We start from the raw sequence: 18,106 nt of genomic DNA, 5'->3' as shown, positions 1-18,106 counted from the left end.
CTATGTTTTGATTGCAGTGATGGTTCCATGACTGTATATGTTTGTCAAAGCTCATATAACCCTACACTTAAAAAGGATGAATTTTACTGTGTGTAAATTATACCCCAATTTAAAAAATCAAAAATCAAGAGCAGGTGCTAACCAGCCACTCCAAGGGAGTTAATTGTAAGCCCTTTGATCTTGCCCATCATTCAGAGCCATTTCTGTGGTTTGCAGTCAAAGAACTCCAAGTGGCACTGAAATATTACTGGTCACCCATGGACATTGCTTTTCCCATCAGCTTTCATGGGATGGATTTAAATGAGTCCATTTATCCTCTTCCAAACTCAGGAGGTCTTCGCCCATTCACTGGGTATTCTGCGCCTCAGAAAAATCTCAGTATCTCTCCAAGAACTCTTACAAGATCCCTGTGCACTCTTGCTCCTGTAATACAGAAAAATATATTGACTCCATCTTGAGGAATATGATCACTGACACATGTAGATGGAAAAACACATGTTTATCCTCACCATTTGTTTACTGTCTCTAAATTAAATGTAACATCCTCCCTAATTCCACCAATAATCACATTTTTAAAATGCTGCTAGTTATTTTTTTAGTGAGGCATGCTGAAGTGTGTAGAGGGAAAATGGCCCAGTGACTGGGATTTGCTTTTAAAAAAACTGCAGCAAAGAAAACAAACAAACAAAAAAGACATAAAGGCCAGATGAAGCAAAGGTGGCAGAATCCTGGTAATTGTTGAATTTGTGTTGGGCATGTGGAGATTCGTGGTACTTTTTGTGTGCCCTTGAAAACTTTTATGGGGAAAATTTTTAAGAAAAAAGACTGGATATATGCAGAAAAAATATTAGTAGTAAAATACAGGTTTTGAATGTTTAAAGAAATTACTTAGCTCTTATTAGTTTGATGATTCCCTAATAGGTTCTTAGCTATGATTTCCCACATGGAAACCATGCTGTGTCTTCCTTTTATATCCGGTGTAAAGGAAGAGTCACCAGTCTGTGGTTCTCATGGTCCTCCCTGGAGCCCTTTTTTTCTAATCTATTCTCTGCAGAACAGCCCGAGGAATTCTAAAATGCTCCCCTACTGAAAACACCTCAGAGCCCATTATTAGGGACCATTTTCTCTGGGCCCCACTGTGACCCCCAAGGCCCAGCACGATCTGGGCCCTGATCCCTCTCCCCTGTGTCCCCAGGTTCCACCCACACTGGTCTTCCTTTATTTCTTCAGACCCTCTCAGCTCTTTCTGCCCCGGATCTCCATACAAGTTATTCCTTCTGATCAAGACATCCCTCCTCCTCTTCATGTGGCGGTCTCCTTTTCATCTTTAGGATCTTATCTTAAAAGTCTCTTTCCTTGAGACATTTCCCATCCTCAGCTGTTGTTATTTCATCTCCCAGTGTGTTTCCTAAAACTTTTACCACCGTTTGCAATATTTCTGCCTTTTAATTTGATTTATGTCTGTCTCTCCTACTGAGATGCAAGATTCACGAGACCAGGGGCTGGGACTTGTTCCCTGCATCTCCAGCGCCTAGCACATGGCGAGTGGATAAGTGAATGAAAATAACTCCTGGGTGACCACAGAAGATGGAGCTACCTTGGTAGTGGAATGACACACTTTCACCAACTATTTCTCAGTTTCATTTTTTAGTTCCTTTAGGAGTCTTTCAAATGGGGCAAGTGGATCTGCTCTGGGGTGGAGACAGATAAAGATGGAGGGCCAAGAAATAGGTTATAGCCACTGTTTTTAGAGCATTCATTCATTCATCCACCAGATACCTGCTATCTGCCAGCCAGAGTCCCTGCCCTTAAGGAGATCTCAGTCTGCTGGGAGGCAGGTGGACCCCAGGCAGGGGGCTGTGTGCTGTGATACAGTAGGAGCCCAGGCAGCTGGCAGTGAGCAAATGTACCTGTAGCTTCTCCACAGTTCTCTTAAGCCTGTATCTCTGACCTTGACTGCCTGATCTGCCCCCTGATGGTGACCTCCCCTACTAGGAAGGTAAGGTCCCTGGACAGGTCTCCTCAACCCCCTCAGGAGCCCTGCCAGAACCCCCTCAGGAGCCCTGCCAGAAGACGGGTAGTGATGGGTAAGGAATGGATACTCTAGGTAAAAAAGTTAAGTCAATAATGATCCTAAGAGTAAACAGTGAGCAGCGCTCGCATGGCCCCGGCACCGTTTTAAGCACTTGGCCTGTATTAACTCAGGCCAAGAGTTAACACCTTCTCCCAACAAACCCATGAGAGAATATTAAAGGAGTAAGGGTGAGGCCACAGGAGGACACTCTCCGCATGAGCACCCTAAAAGTCATTCTTCTGATGACAGGCCTGGAGGGTTTAAACTGCGGGGATTTGAGGTAGACATACAGAAGCACTTTCTGACCACAAGAACGTGTGAGAATCTAAAGTAATTCCCCTTTCAGAATGGTTTTCCAGGACATACTCAGTGTATGGGAGAGTAGGGGATGGACACAAGATGTCCTCACTCATCTGAGCGCCTTACCCCGCCAGGAGCTGACCTCAGACTAGTTGTGGGGGGTGGGGGGGACGGGCCAGATGGGGCCAGATCACTTAGTGCAATGTAAGTCCGGCGCTAGAATGCCATGACAGGTCAGGTCTGGGGACAGGGAGGGTATCGCAGACTGCAAGGGTGAGAGCACCCGCGAAAGGTGACCTGGTGTCGCCTGACCCCTTTTCCTCAACCGAAGATGCGCAGCGCGTGGGGTCAGTGGATACCCAGAGGGCTCAGAGGCGCGGGCTGGGCACCCTCCCCCTCCCCCAGAGTGACTCATGTGATGGGAGTGCCGAGACCCTCTAACGTCAGCGCTGCCTGCGCATGCGCCGTCATTTCCGGTGGGCTGGGCTGGGGGCGGAGTGGGCAGCTGCTCTCGCGGGGAGGGCATTTCCGCCGTCCGCCCTTGTTCCTAGCTCTCCGGGGGTTCTGTAAAGGGTCCCAAATCCAGGATCTGGACTTGCATTTCCCGGGAGCTCAGATGGGAACTCAGGAAGCGCTCCTGGTCGCCTGACTGTGAAACTGACCACAGGCGAATCTTTAATGCCCAAGGCTTGGGGGCAATTGAGTCCGCCGTGGGCGCTAGCCATCAGCGCCAAGACTTGATGCCCCCGACAAGGACCACCACGAAATAGGTCTGCCTGACACACAGATGAGGTACCAGGCTCTGGCGGTTACCAAGGTCTGATAGTTTATACTTCCCACCCCTGGACTTGGCTCTCTTCCCTGCTTAGAGGAAAAGGCTTGAAATGGATCCCAGAGCTTGTTGGTTGGTAGCTGAGGGAGGCTGAGGAATTTCCTTCTTTAAAGGCAGATCTGATTTTGCTCCTCATGGAGTAGTTTAGAAAATACTAAGTCTGCCCTGAAGGCACCCGGAGTGCAAGGAGCCTGAGATTCCAATGAACCAAAGCAGGCAAAAGGCCCAGCACAGGCCTGGTATGCAGCAGCCACCCGGGGCTCCACCCTGTGTCCCCCCCAGAGGGGGACAGGGAGGCTCCACCAACATAGCAGAGTTGGTTGCGCAGCTTCAGCCCACCCGGATCCCATACCTGCCTCAGGAGATCCAGGGAGTCCAGCCTGAATCACTCTGCCCCGCGCTCAGGCAGCAGTAAGAATCCAGCCTTTGTGACATGCTGCATGTCCCTGCCAGGCAATGCTTCTGTGGCTGGGGCAAGGAGAGGGTGGCTACAGGAAGGGAGGGTGTTTGGGTCATGCTGAGGGCATGGCCAGTGTGGTAAAGGCCAAAAGCTGAGAAATGACCCAAGGGCTGGATGTCTTCAAACATGAGGGTCATCTAAGTCATCGCTGAAAGCATCCTTAGCTGCAGAGGCTGGAGGTGAATTTTCAGGTTGAAGGGCTGCCTTTCATTGCTAGCATTCTCACTGCCCAGGCCTGCCCCTCAGCCCTTTGCCCCTTCTCCCCTCTGGGGACTCCCTAAACTCCCTGGGGGGAGCCCTGGCTCCTGTGGGTACATTTCTACAGAGCTGCAGAATGAAGAAAAACAAATGAACAAATGAGAAGAGATTTGGTGGTTGTGGAATGCTAACGAGATCCCTCTGGAACTCAGCCCCCCAACCTGCTTGTCCCTTAGACTTATTTTGTCCCCATCTCAATAACTGAGATCACCATCACCCAGTTACTGAAGCCAGATGTCTAAGGCATCACTCTGATTCTTCAGTCAATTCATCTGCACATCTTAGTTCTACAACACAGTTTATTCATCCACTATTGTTGGACATTCAGGTTGTTTTCAGCTTGGAATATTATCAATAGTGCTGCTATGAACATTCTTGTACATGTCTTTCAGTTAACATATGTACATATTTCTGTTGCACATATGTGGGAACAGAATTGCTGAGTTATAGAATTTGCATATATAGTGAATGCTATGATGCATCCCCGAGATGACCCTTCAGGACTGACGGACCTATTCCCCCCGCTGCTGGGAGGGGTGCTGGCTGAGACTCCTCAGCTGTCAGCTCTCTCTGAGAAGAGAGGGTCACACCCACTTCCCAGGGGGAGCCTATCCACTCAATGATTGGGTGGTATTTGTGCGTTTGGGGGTGGGGGAAATAAAGCCCCTCTCCCCACCACCCCTTGGAATAGCTCTGAAAGTTTATCCTAGATTCACAGCTCTCCAGAAATCTGGGGAGGCTTTTATTGAGGCCACATCCCAACCCAGCTTCTCCCTCTGCCAACTGTGCTTCCTGTTTCCCTTCAGGTATTGACCCTCCTGAAGAAGTTCAACACCTTGTAAAATGTTTATTGGGTCACTTTGGTCATTTGTGAAGTGTCTGGTCCAGTCTTTTACCCACTTTTCTACTGGGCTGTCTTTCTTTTTCTTGTGGACTTGCAAGGTATTCATTCTATATTCTGAATACAAGCCCTGTGTTGGATATACTTGCCACATACATTCAGAGTTGGACATACTTGGGGTGCTTCAACCATACCAGCAAGCACATAATGGATCCTAATAAGATTGAGTTACATGTATGCCTGAATCTGAAAACTCCTTTAAGGAAAGATTGCTTGGACAGGTGAAACTGTATATGGTTTAATGGGTATAACTGGATATAGGATACAGATCCCAAGGAGAGGGCAACAGGATCTTAAAGGGGAAGGCCCAGAATGCAGGTAACACACTCTCAAAGTTCACCACTCCTGGCCTGAGGTTTCAGGCCACAGGCATTTAAACACAACTTCTTAAAGGTAATTGTAAGTTAGTATTCATTCATTCAAAGAGTGTCCATGGAAGCTAACAATGGGTCAGCCTGCTCTGGGCACTGAAGAGTCAGCTGTGAACAAGAGAGATAAGATCCTTGCTTTCAGGAGATCTACAGGAGACACAATAGGTAAATAAAATTAAATGATTTCAGACACTGAGACATAAACTGAAGTCCAAGGGAAGGTGGGATTGATTCAGTAACAACCAGACCAAGCAAGACACCGGGGAGATCCCTCCCTCGGCTCCGCCTCCAGCTTTGCATACGTCCTCTGATTGGCCAGCGGCGGTCGGTCCCACCCCGTGGAGCGGGCGGCTAGGGAAGCGCGGGGCGGACCCCGCCAAGATGCAGCAGCGGCTCCGGGTGTCGCGGGGCTGGTAGTGGGCAACGCGGGCCGGAGCCGGGCAGGGGACGCCCGCCACGGCAACCGCGCGCTCCTAGCGTCCTAGACCTGCCAGCGGGCTTGGGCCCTTCTTGCCGCTGTCCTGCCTGCCGTCCCCGCCCCTCCACCCTTTTGTGCCGCCGCCGCCCGGTGCCCGGGCTCCGCAGGACCCCGGCCGAGCCCGACTGCCGTGGCGCGCCAGCCCTGCGTGGGCGCCGGATCGGCGGCCGATGGCGAGGGGGTGCGGCACGGGCGGGGGCACTGCAGCCAGAATCCGCGACGAGGGAGGCTCGGCCCGTCTCCACCGCATTGTCCCGGGCCCTGCTCCCCGGCCCTGAGCCGCGTCGCCGCAGCGCCCGCACGCCGCCTGCTGCCTGCGGGGCCATGCGGAGGGCCGCCAGGATGGAGGACTTCACCGCAGAGGAAGAGGAGCCCTGGTACGACCAGCAGGACCTGGAGCAGGGTGAGTGCAGGGGGCGGGAAAGCGGGGTGCGTCCCGCGACCCCTGTCCGCTTCTCCATTGTTGGGCGGTATCACCCCGGGGAGGGCTGGGCTGCACCCGGCGCGCGGGACTCCGAGGAGTGATGCGTCTGAGGAATGGGGACGTGGAGAGAGGGGGCGCTGCCCGGGAAGATCCGAAGCTGACCGGTGGAGACCTGCAAAAGTGGGGGGAGCGGTCTTTCTCTTTGCCCGAACGACAGAGGCATACTTTACCCACCTCGTCCACACCATCATAGAGGCAGGGACTGCTTAGCGCCCTGGCTATCGTTGTGGGGCCTGAGAGTACTGGCTGGAAGGCTTCGGAGGCCGGGAGCTGGCTCCTTCCTTATGTTTTGCTGAGAGGGTGTGTGTGTGTGTAGAGGGAAAGTTATCCCAGTCCAAAGTCAGCGGCACCCTTCTTTGCCAGGATGCTTGAGCTCTTAAGACTTAGAAAGTTTCCCCATCTCCCTTTCCCTCTACCCAGGGAGGTGGTGGGGGTGCAGGCGCCTTGCTGACGGAGAAGCAGAGACTGCTAGGAGTCCAGTCTGCCTTCCAGAGGGAGGAGTTCCTTGGCCCTTCCCCTCCGGCCTTCTCCCAAATGGCTCAAGGTTTTGAGGGGGTCAGATTTGGGAATGTTGAGCAATGCCCCAGATCTGCAGTAAGGAGGAAGTCACCTCTCCCTCTCTCCCATCTGAAGGCAGAGAGAGTGACTGGAAGGTTGTTAGAAGCTGACGATGAGGTGGCTGAGGTGACATCACTCCGAGTAGTGGGGCGGGGCTGTTAGGATTGGAAGAAGGAGGAGGCCTAAGAGGGTCAGGGCCAAGGCTTGCTGGAGTGGAGTCCACCCTCTCCTCCCCAAAGTGCCTCATTCTTCGATGATCAGAGGTGGAGGGGCTAGGAAACGTGTTTTAGAAGTGATCATAGTCACCTAGCAAGCCAGGTGGGTGTGGACACAGTCTGATTCAGTGTATGCTGACACCCTCTGCTCTGGGTCTCCATTCATGGGGCCCAGATGCCCTGCCTTTGCCCTCATGTGAGACATCTACCCAGATCCTGGAGCCTTTGTTTTCCGGTCCTGAGCCACATCCCTACGTGGCCAGATTTGCTGGTAGATGACTCTGTCCTTGAGCTCAGGACTGTAGGTTAATCAGAGTCTCAGGGAGACCAGTCTGGGACTGGAGGTGCTAAGTTGAACTCTGCCATACTCTGTCCTGTAGTCTACCCTCAGCCTCCCTGCCCGCAATGAGATGCCCAGCACTGGCTGCAGCAACCCCTCCCCCATCCTGGGCACTACCCCCAAAACCTTGCATTCCATAAACTACCAGGCTCCACTCAAGTGTCAGACACTGTCCTGGGAGCTGGGAGTAGTGCCAGCCCTGGCCTCCTAGGTGTACCTGGGTGGGTGGAGTTGGGCTTGTCACTGTGTCTGGATGATAGGATGCAGTGAGAGGGCTTCTTGGAAGAGGCGAGCCTAGGAGGAAAGATTGAAAACTGAGTGCCTGGGAAGATGGCCTCCTGGCAGGCAGATGCTCATATTGTTGCTGTCTCATTTCATCCCCACACCCCTAAAGAAGTCTCTGGCACTGTGCCCAGCCCAGATGTGGGAGGAAGGAGCTAAGGAGCAGGGGTGGGAGATGTGCTGCACCCAGTGAGGAAGAGATGTTGAAATTCCAGCTGAGCTGGGCAGCCATGCCCTGGAGCGAGGATCGAGGATGGGCCCCGCAGGCCCCTGCTTTTCTGGCCTTGCTGGGCTGCAGCTGTCGACCTAGCCTCATAGCCTAAGGAGTAGCCAGAGCCCAGGGACAAGGAGGGAAACCAGAAATGAGAGTCTCTGAAGAAACTGGAGCTTGGGACCAGAAACCAAACGTCTGCTTGCCATGGGCCAGGTGCTGCGCTGAGCCCAGGGATGTGCTCTCTGCCCTCAGGAGTTTTCACATCCAGCCGAGGAAGCAGAAATGGGATCAAACTAGCAACTGTGACAGAGCAACCTGGGTTCTGCCGCAGTCAGCCCAGCAGACAGTGAGAACAGACATGAGGGCCTTCTGCTGTGAGGTGCATAAAGGTTTACGCACCTCTCTGAGCTGGAGGGTGAATAGGGGTCCCCAGGCAGAGAAAGGAAGGCAGGAAGTCTAAGGTGAGGGGATGCTGTTACCAAGGCAAAGGGCAATGTGAAAAGACCACGCATGACTGGAAAGTAGGAGCTATCTAGAGTGCTGGGGTGGGGGGTCAGCTACTGCAAGGCCACCCCCGTAGGGCCCAGCATGGAGGGTGGGATGAGCATGGGCCAAAGGCCAGCCACAGTGGGGATTAGGTGCCTGTTGCTTCCCCCTTCCAGCACTCAGTCCCCAAATTCTCTCCTGCCCAGCTGCTCCCTAGTTGCCTTCAAGTGTCCCAGAAAGTGGTTTTCTCAGCTAGCCTGATCTCCCCCAGTGGCAGGCCCCAACTTTACTTTCAGAAGCTTGGCTGTCGAGCGCCTGTTTGACTTTGATGCTATTCTGTCCCAGCAGAGGGAGGCAGTTGGGACAAACAAGGTCCTCAGTTCTCACTGTGTTCCCTCTGCCCACTGCCACAAGCACCTGTAAAAATAGAAAAAGCCATTAATTATTAAGCACTGGCACTCTCTCTGCCTGCCTCCCTCCCCCACCTTGGACCAGGTGTGGCTGGCCCTGTGGGTACCTCTTTCCAGGCTGAGAGATGGCTGCTGAGTCACAGATTTGAAGTCCTGGGCTCCTGACCTTGAGTCTCAGCCTCAGGGGAGAGCTCTGACATGGCAAGAGGAGGGAGGTGACTGGGCTTCAATTCTGTGGACCCAGAGTTCGTGACATTTGTACCCTGGAGGTGGTGAACAGGAGCCCTGCTAGGTGGTAGATGGCCTCCTCCCACCCCCACTCCCCTTTATTTTTGTCTCTTCTTCCCTGAGCCTGTCCCCTCGCCTTTTCCTACCTCTCTGCTTCAAAGTTTGTGATGCCCCGCCCTGACCCCAACCAGGAGGGGCAGTGGGATTTCAGGGTTTCTTTTTAAAGCCATCCCCTTGGCCCCTAGCCAGTCCCTCTGGAGCCTTGCTCCTGGGCAACACCAGCAGGCATTCAGAGGGCAAAACTGCTGAAGCCCACTGAGGAGACCCCAGAAAGCTCTGGGGTCCAGGCAGGGGAGATGCCCGTTCAGACTCAGTATTTTCCTAGCCTCGTCCAGTGTGACCATGAATCTGGCTGTGAGAGGCTGTTTATTACTCAGGATTCTACTTCCGGCTTAGCCAGCTCCCTCTTTCTCCCACTTCCAGGCCTCCCTCCCACTCTGGTCCGGGGAGAGCTACACCCTCCCCAGAGCCCAGAGCCATCCCCAGTCCTCATCTAGCTGGTGTTCTTTCCCCAGCACTTGGCTCCATTCAGTCCCCTGCTCTGCAGCTCCCAGACTTCTCCCGTGATCCCTCCTGGCAGCTCGGACCAGCTTAGCTTGCATTGTGATCCAGTTTCCCGAGACAGCCTCTGAGATTCTCCCCCACCCGAAACTGCTTCTTTTGTATTCTCCTCCTCCCCAGGTCTGAATCACTAGGTGGCTCAGGTCACATTCGCTGCCTTCAATTCCCCTGGTTTGTAGTGTGACTTGCAGCTGCCCCAGCCCACCCCACTGGCAGTAGGAATACACACACAGCTCAGATACTCACCTAGAAGGAAGAGCGTGAAGTGTAGTTGTTCTTGGCCTTTCCTCACTCCACCTCTGACCTTGGACTCTAGGTTAAATTGCAGGGGCTCTACACAGGCTGCCCACGGAACCTGTCCCCTGAGGCTAACACAAGAGATGGCATCAGTAGCAATGGCCTCGTCACATACCACCTGAGAGTTCCCAAGGAAGAAAAAAAGCTGATGAGTGTGACCCCCCCCCTGTTCTTTTTCATTTTTACCTGAATTATTCCATAGTGTTTGTGGATGAGCCAAATGCTCGCCATCCCAGAACAGGAAATAGGAAGGTGGTGGGCCACCCGCGTCACGAACTGGGGGTGGTTTTGCTGAATTTCTGCCGAGCACACAACATAACATATTGCTCTGACCACAATATGCTTCCAGGCTTCCATTATAATTATATTTTTATATATTTAAGTATATTTATTTAAATATAAGTAAGTAATATATTTATGAACATACTACTCTTTGTTTCTAAAAGGAGTTAGGCATATATATGGGGAAACAGCCACCCTAAATGTCCAGGTACACTTGCACAATTCCAGGCCCATTTGAGAGAATTTTGAGGGATTCCAGCACCTGCTACATCCTTCTGACCCCTCCCCGTCCCCACCACACAGCCCCCTAAAGACAAGCCAGATTCCCTCCCCACCTCTCTGATAGGTGTTCATTTATCTTTGGCTGGGGTTGCGGAGAGGAAGTCCCAGTCCTACGGGGTAAAAGAATCAGAGCTACTGGGGGAAGAGGTTGGTTTTGCTGCCTGGGGAAAAGAGAACATTCTGGAGAGGAGCATGTGTCACTAGGACCAAATGATACCCAGACGGGGTGAGGAGATCTGAATTCTGCTCCCAACGCGGCCATAACCCAGGTAGTGACCTTGGGTAAGTCGTTCCTCACTCTCCAGCCTGTCATCCATAGAATAAGGCGGTTGGGCCAAAGAGCTCTGAAGCCTTGTCCAGTTCTAATCCCCTGCAAGCCCTCCTGTCCCCTCCCCACCTCAGTGAGCTTGAGTCACCCTTCCAAGCCCAGAGCCTTCCAAAGCCCTCCGGGGGCCTGAACCTCCTACTGTCCCCAGAGTGAACTCTCCCCTCCCTACCGTCCCAGGGCACTTTGCCCCATGTCTGTTGATGCTCTTATCACATTCCACTAGCTCATTCTTTCAAAAAAGATTTATTATTCACCTGCGGTGTGCCAGGTATTGTTCTAGGTCCTGGGGCTATCAGTGACCGAGACAGGCAAAATTCCATCTCTGTAAGCTTACGGTTAGTCAAGGGAGATGAACAAGATAAATGAGCAGATTGTGTGGTAAGTTAGGCACTGATACAAGCTAAGAAAAATGAAGCCGGCGGGGAGTGTGGGGTGGCAGAGGGTGGGGTTTTGAGTCAATATTTGGTTAAGGCCTCTTGGAGAAGATGGCACAGACTTGAAGGTAAAGAGGGATGAGCCCTGAGAGTGTCTGAGGAGAGGACATTCCAGGCAGAAGTGACAGCCAGTGCAAAGGCTTAGCTCCCGGCTTACGTCCCCTGCCAGGCTTGGAGTCTCTCCAAGAGCAGCTACTGTGTCCTGGTTCTCTTGGGGTTCCCGTGGCTCAGCCCAGAATGAATGCTCATAACATGAATGAGGGGTCCTCTGACTTCATTCTCAGCTGCTCGTATTCCTCACCCCCCCAGACTTGCACTTGGCCGCAGAACTGGGGAAGACGCTGCTGGAGAGGAACAAGGAGCTGGAGGAGTCTCTGCAGCAGATGTACTCCACCAATGAGGAGCAAGTGCAGGAGATCGAGGTGAGGGGCCACACAGGCCCTGCACATGCTCCCCCACCAATTAGGGACCCCTTGGCCTGTGTGCACCTTTGTACAGCTTAGGAAAAGGTACTCTCTTAGCAGACATTGCCTTGACCCAACAGCCTTGTGCAGTTCACTACCTGTACAACTGTCCCAGGCAGCCCTATGGCACCACCGTCTTGATCCCTCACTCCACTGCAGACAAATACCCCAAAGCAAACCTGTTCCTAGAATTGGGAAGGGGCCCAGGTGGAGAGACTTTTCCTAACTCTGTTCTGAAAGGTTACTCATCCACCCCCACCCCCCACCCCTAGTACCTGACCAAACAGCTAGACACACTGCGGCACGTGAATGAGCAGCATGCCAAAGTGTATGAGCAGCTGGACCTGGCAGCCCGGGACCTGGAGCTGACCAACCAGAAGCTGGTGCTGGAGAGTAAGGCTGCCCAGCAGAAGATCCATGGGTAAGGGCCAGGCAGAAGGCTGCGGAGACTGGGGGTGGGATGGCCAGGGAGAGGCCCAGGGCTGGGTGTGCATGTGTTTGTATGGACCAGTGAGTGTGACTCATGCTCCTTCTCCCAGAAGCCCAGATCTGGGAAACCTGGGATGGTAGTGCATTTGCCCTTGTCGATTTTGGATGGTTTAACATTCAGGCCACAACCCTCCTTTAAGCACCAAATACACACCAAGCTCTGTTTTAAGCTCTGGGAAATACAGTGATGGGGATGCAAAGCCCTCTGGGAGCTCACAGCCTGGGAGGCAGGCAAGCGTGTAAATATTTTATTGCAGTGCAGGGGGACAAGTGATAGAAGGGCGTACAAGGAACTAAGGAGGCACAGAGGAGAAATGGTCAGCTCAACCTTGGAGGTGGGAGAGAATAGTGTGTTCTTGGGCTTACAAGGGGTTCCCCATCTGACTTCAGCACCAGGCAGCGTGGCTCAAATTTGCCTGCCTGTCCCCAACCCCCAAGTCCCTCTAGGGCTGGCCCCGTCCCATTAATGTTCCTCCCATGCATGTGTCCCCCACCCCATCCTCAGGCTGACAGAGACCATTGAGCGCCTGCAGACCCAGGTCGAGGAGCTGCAGGCCCAGGTGGAGCAGCTGCGGGGCCTGGAGCAGCTGCGAGTGCGCCGGGAGAAGCGGGAACGCAGACGCACCATCCACACCTTCCCCTGTCTCAAGGAGCTGTGCACCAGCCCCCGGTAGGTGAGGGCACCACTTGTGGGCGAGCAGCCGCCCAGACCCTGGACTGTGTCTCCCAGTGCCTAGGGACTGCCAGCCATGGGAGGGAAGGGTGGGTGGGGGTGGCCAGCAGGTAGGAACCAGAGTTGCTGCATCGTCCAGATTATCAGAGAGACTGGTCCTGTTGCCAGTGACCATCAGCGGCTGGTGTTTACGAGCACTGGCCATGTACCCACCACTCTGCTAAGTGATTTAATTCTCATGGCAGTACCCTGAGGTGTGGTTTATCATCCCCGTTACACAAATGAGGAAATTGAAACTCCGAGGTTATGTGTCTTATCCAAGGTCACCTGTTTAGTAAGCCAGAGGTCTTACCCAGGAGGGGTTAAACCACTATATCTTTTAATTCTCAGTAAGTCTTTTTAATGGGACAACCCCTAACGTAAGAATACATACAGTGTATTTAGTGGATATTTCAATAAATGTCCTGACGGGGGACAGACAGTGCCTTGTCCAGAGTAATAGAGGGGTAACTAAGGAAACCACAGGAACACTGCAGCACCCAGGGTCGCAATAGCGAGGAGCTGTTACCATCCTGATGGAGGCCTAAAAGGGACCAGGAGAAGGGAGGTTACTGGAACCTTGAAGGCATAAAGAGTGCTGCCTGGCCAGCAGTAACCAGGGAAGGAGCTTGGAGGAGACATTACCCATAACCTCCCTCTGCCTCCTCCTGCGACCTGCCGGCACCTCCCATTGGCTGAGCCCAAGACCTCCCAGTGCAGAGAGCAGGGGAAGAAGGGCGGAGAGTGGCTCCAGAGGGGCAAAGAGTATCCAGCCCAAGAGGAGAGGAGAGATGGGGCTGGGCGCCAGGGGCCTTGGCCACGCCCAACTTCCTCTGCCCACCTGTCCCTGCTCCCTCCCAGGTGCGAGGATGCCTTCCGCCTGCACAGTTCTTCCCTGGAGCTGGGCCCACGGCCCCTGGAACAGGAGAATGAGAGGCTGCAGACCTTGGTGGGGGTGCTGCGTTCCCAGGTGAGCCAGGAGCGGCAGCGCAAGGAGCGGGTGGAGCGCGAGTACACAGTGGTGCTCCAGGAGTACGCGGAGCTGGAGCGGCAGCTGTGTGAGATGGAGGGCTGCCGCCTTCGTGTGCAGGAGCTGGAGGCCGAGCTGCTGGAGCTGCAGCAGATGAAGCAGGCAAAGACCTACTTGCTGGGCCGGGAAGACCACCTGGCGGAGGCCCTGCTGGCGCCCCTCACCCAGGCGCCTGAAGCCGATGACCCCCAGCCCGGCAGCGGGGACGACTCAGGCACCCAGGACGGTGTCTCCTCCCCAGCCGCCTCCCCAGGCCACGCCGTGCGCAAAAGCTGCAGCGACACGGCGCTCAACGCCATCGTGGCCAAAGACCCGGCCAGCCGGCACGCGGGCAACCTCACGCTGCACGCCAACAGCGTGCGCAAGCGGGGCATGTCCATCCTGCGCGAGGTGGACGAGCAGTACCACGCGCTGCTCGAGAAGTACGAGGAGCTGCTGAGCAAGTGCCGGCAGCACGGGGCTGGGGTGCGGCACGCGGGCGTGCAGACCTCGCGGCCCATCTCCCGGGACAGCTCGTGGAGGGACCTGCGGGGGTGCGAGGAGGGCCAGGGGGAGGCCAAGGCGGGTGAGAAGAGCCTGAGCCAGCACGTGGAGGCCGTGGATAAGCGGCTGGAGCAGAGCCAGCCCGAGTACAAGGCGCTCTTCAAAGAGATCTTCTCCAGGATCCAGAAAACTAAGGCTGACATCAATGCCACCAAAGTTAAGACGCATAGCAGCAAGTGACCCTTCCCGGCCTGCAGCCTCCCCCAGAGGCAGGCCATGGGTCCCTTGCACCTGGGCCACGCAGCCTCTGGTGAGTGAAGGAGCCCTTTAGCAGCAATATACCCCAGCGGGAGGCCGCTCTCTGACCCAGGGAGCATGTAGGGAATGCATGTTCCCTGCTGATGTGGGAGGCCATTGACAGGTCCTGCCTCCCAGGACCCTCCACCATCCCACATCAGCCCAAAGGCGCAGCCAAGAGAGTCTGAAAGCCAAAGGTCCCCACTCCCCTGGGGACTCCCCACTCTCCCAGCCCCCACTTCCTGACCGTGGGCCTCACTCTCAGATTTGTGGCCAGGCTTCTGAAAACCATTCTGGACCAGTTGGCTTTCTTTTTTGTTTTTCCCAAAATTTGGCTTTTTTTTTTTTTTTTTTTTTGGAGATTTGCAATGCAAGATCTCCCTGACCCCTTGCCACAACTGGAAACACTTGAAGGGGGACCCCAGAGCCAGCTGTTGCAGGTTCCAGGGATCTCCTGGACCATCCACTGCTTCTCCCCAGCTGTGACATGCTGCCATTCCCTTAGCACCAGCTGTCCCATCCCCAGAGTCCTGACCAGGTCAGCAACAGCCCCTGCTGCGCAGAGCAGAAAGCCTCAGCCACACCTGGGTGGCCCCACCTCCAGCCCTGATGAGCGCGGGCTACTCCCTGGAGACCCTCAGCCCACTGCAGATTTGTAGCCAATCAACTCAGCCAGCCTTCCCAGGTTCCAGCCCTAGAAATGCCTTCTGGGTATTAAGCCTTTCAGGGGTCTGGGTGGTGGGGAGCCCCCCATCTCTGCACACCTCCTGTGATTCACCAAACTTGACCTCTGCCTGTCCCCATCTCAGGGACCATGATATGTCAGAATCCATGCTCCCCACAGGCCCACCCAACTGCAGGTCATGCCTGCCACCCCCAGAATGCCCCTGGTATGTGCACCAGCCCGTGGTCCCAGCATCCTCCCCTGCTCCCCTTTACTGGGGACCACCCAAGATTCTCAGCCCACACTGGACAGTATTGAAATGGGACAGGATGGGGAATAGGTCCCCTCCTTTCCAAAAATGCCTGCTCTTAACCTCCCACCTTTGTGAGGGGCTTTTTAGGGCCCAGCCGGGTCAGGGGTTTAATCTTTTATTAAGACTTCAGAAGGTCCAGCTTCAGCTAAGAGATGCCCAGGTCCCCAGCTTGCCCAGAGCCATTCTTCAGGGCTCCCAGTTCCTACTACCACCCATCCTGAGACCCTACAAAATCGGAGGAGCCATACAAGTGGCCCTGGCCTCTGTGCTGGGAGCCCAGTGGGGAACCTTCATGCCTTATGTTTCTAAGGGGTAAAGGGGTTTTCTTAACAAGCATGCCTGACCTCCCTGGAGGCGCCACCCTGCTCTCCGGGCGGCACTGTGATGAGAGCTGTCGGCTGGTCCTGCTTTTCACACATCTTGGAACCTTTTGTCCTTGGGAGCTGGGCAGCTCCCAGAGGTCCATCCGCATCCACGCATCTCTGTCATCTAGGGTGGAGGGAGTAGGGTGGGACGCGTTGGGGAAGGGCTCCTGCCTGTTTTGCTCCCCAGTTCTGTAGCCGCCGACCAGCGTCATCTTTGAAGTATACATGAGAGAAATATATTTACAAATGCTTTATTCTCTTCTTTAATAAAAAACGCACCAGTATTCTAAAAGCAGAAATGGTCCTGTCTCTGTGCATCTCAATAACCAGCCTCTCATCACACAGCTAGAGGGGAGCACATCCTGAGCTTCACTCCCCTGTGATTGGCAGCCAAACAGCTCTAAATAGCAGGCTCTTGGAAGTTTCCGTATTTGTTCAGCACCAGCTACGCCAGTCACGTTGCCTTGCAGGGCGCTCCATGAGGTGGACCGTCCTTGCTGTACTGATTTTGCAAGAACCACCCTCCAGCCCACACCTGCTGACAGCACGAGTAACTTCACAAATCAAGGAAAATGCTCCTGAATCTTTGAGGGGCTCAGTTTCTTGCTGCCTTCTCCACCTTCCGGTTTCCAGACAGACAATTCGGCCAGCTGTGTGAATCCCAATCCCACGTGGAAAAGCTTCCAAAGTCTTCCATGGTGGAATATGTTCAGAGACCTTCCACCAATACCCCTCCCCCCCCCATTCCTGAAGGAGCCAGGAGTGACCTCCTTGAACCCTGGAAGTGAGGATAGTGTGGTGTGGGGAGCCCAGAGCTGGGCCCCAAATTGGCATAGAGCTTCTTAACGTTATCTGAACAGGAAGGGGGTTTTATGTCCACAGCATACACGTGGCTGTCGGGTTTTCCCATCCTGCTATGACCTGCCTCCAGATGACCTGCCTCCAGTGGGATGGAGAGGCTCTTGCAGGTGTGACAGCCGAAGCAGTCACACCTGGGAGCAAAGGAAGCTGTGGCCTGTATTCTTTTCTCCTTTGCTTTTTATTTATTTTTTTTAATTCAATTTAATTTTTTTAATGGAGGTACAGGGGATTGAACCCAGGACCTTGTGCATGCTAAGCATGTGCCCTACCACTGAACTATATCCCTCCCCCTTCCCTTGCCTTTTAAATAACCCCTGAACACTGGATATGTATTTTTCCCTCCCCTTCTTCCTTCCTGTAACCACTTTGTCCTTACTCACTGCCTCCCCAGGGTCTCTCTCTTGCCTCTCTCCTCCTTACCCATCCCAAGACCGAACATGTTGAACCTCTGTGGGGAGGGCGACTGGTTCCCTCTCCTATTGCCCCAGGAAACAGGTCTGCCTCAGCCCTCCCAGCAAACCTTGAGCTGAAAGCCTGGGAGGGTTTTCTGGTAACTGGGCACAAAAGGAGTGGTGAGAAAGCAAGCAGCTCCTAGAAAGAAGAGGGCAGCTTTGCCCACTCATTCATACCAAGAGCCATGCTCCGTGCTGCTGCCCAGCCCCTCTGGAAGAAGGAAAGAAGGTCTAGACTAGAGCCAGTCAGACTGGATCTCCCACCCCAGTGCTGCAGAGAAAAAAGATAAAGACGTATCTCTGAAAATAAAAAGAAGTTCCTTCAAGGAGCTGAGCTTAGGACCCCTTAGAAGCAGCTAAATTTTGTTGCCTGCTAACTTTGGGCCAGCAGTACTAAGTGTTTCACATGTGTTGAATGCCCTCCGAAGCCTTATGAGGCAGCTTTAAAATCTTTGTTTTACTGATGGGGATCCTGAGGCTTAGAGGTTGCGTTAGTCACACAGAAATATTCAAATCCAGACCTGACCAATTCCACTATGCAATACAGCATGTTTCTGATATGCAAGTAAATGTGAGTTTTAAGAGACAGTCTGACCCAGGACACTCTAAGAAAGAAGACAGGAAAATCCTGTGGACCCTCTACATGGGAGTGGTACCCCATCTCACAGGCTCTAGAGAAAGCTTGGTGCCCACAAGCTTCTCAGCTACCAGAAATGATTTGATTCTTTATGTTTTATTTCCCTCTTTCTTCCTGCCCCTGTGCATGTCCCCTTCCTGAAGCATCATTTCAGCCTATGGAGGACCAAAGAGGGGAAGAAGACTGGCCTCGCCTCTGCCTTCA

At 53.7% G+C, this 18,106-nt stretch overlaps 1 protein-coding gene across 1 annotated transcript; it reads left to right on the top strand.

The window, feature by feature from the left end:
• The first annotated feature begins 5,551 nt into the window (after nucleotides 1-5,551).
• On the top strand, nucleotides 5,552-16,247 carry CDR2L (cerebellar degeneration related protein 2 like). The gene is made up of 5 exons (XM_032456868.1): nucleotides 5,552-6,077; nucleotides 11,445-11,557; nucleotides 11,872-12,020; nucleotides 12,594-12,758; nucleotides 13,662-16,247. The coding sequence occupies exons 1-5, from the start codon at nucleotides 5,999-6,001 to the stop codon at nucleotides 14,551-14,553; spliced, it is 1,398 nt and encodes a 465-aa protein (XP_032312759.1). The 5' UTR covers nucleotides 5,552-5,998; the 3' UTR covers nucleotides 14,554-16,247.
• The last annotated feature ends 1,859 nt before the right edge of the window (nucleotides 16,248-18,106 follow it).

Source organism: Camelus ferus, chromosome 16 (genome assembly GCF_009834535.1).
Source record: "Camelus ferus isolate YT-003-E chromosome 16, BCGSAC_Cfer_1.0, whole genome shotgun sequence".
NCBI lineage: Eukaryota > Metazoa > Chordata > Mammalia > Artiodactyla > Camelidae > Camelus > Camelus ferus.
Note: the sequence above shows the minus strand (reverse complement) of the source record. Positions and strands in the feature narration are given on the sequence as shown.

What these genes read in the sequence shown, in the direction of transcription:
- CDR2L (XM_032456868.1), top strand. Translation starts at nt 5,999, where the DNA reads ATGCGGAGGGCCGCCAGGATGGAGGACTTCACCGCAGAGGAAGAGGAG. An exon ending in CCAGCAGGACCTGGAGCAGG is followed by an intron (nt 6,078 to 11,444) that starts GTGAGTGCAGGG and finishes TCACCCCCCCAG; the next exon opens with ACTTGCACTTGGCCGCAGAA. An exon ending in GCCCAGCAGAAGATCCATGG is followed by an intron (nt 12,021 to 12,593) that starts GTAAGGGCCAGG and finishes CCCCATCCTCAG; the next exon opens with GCTGACAGAGACCATTGAGC.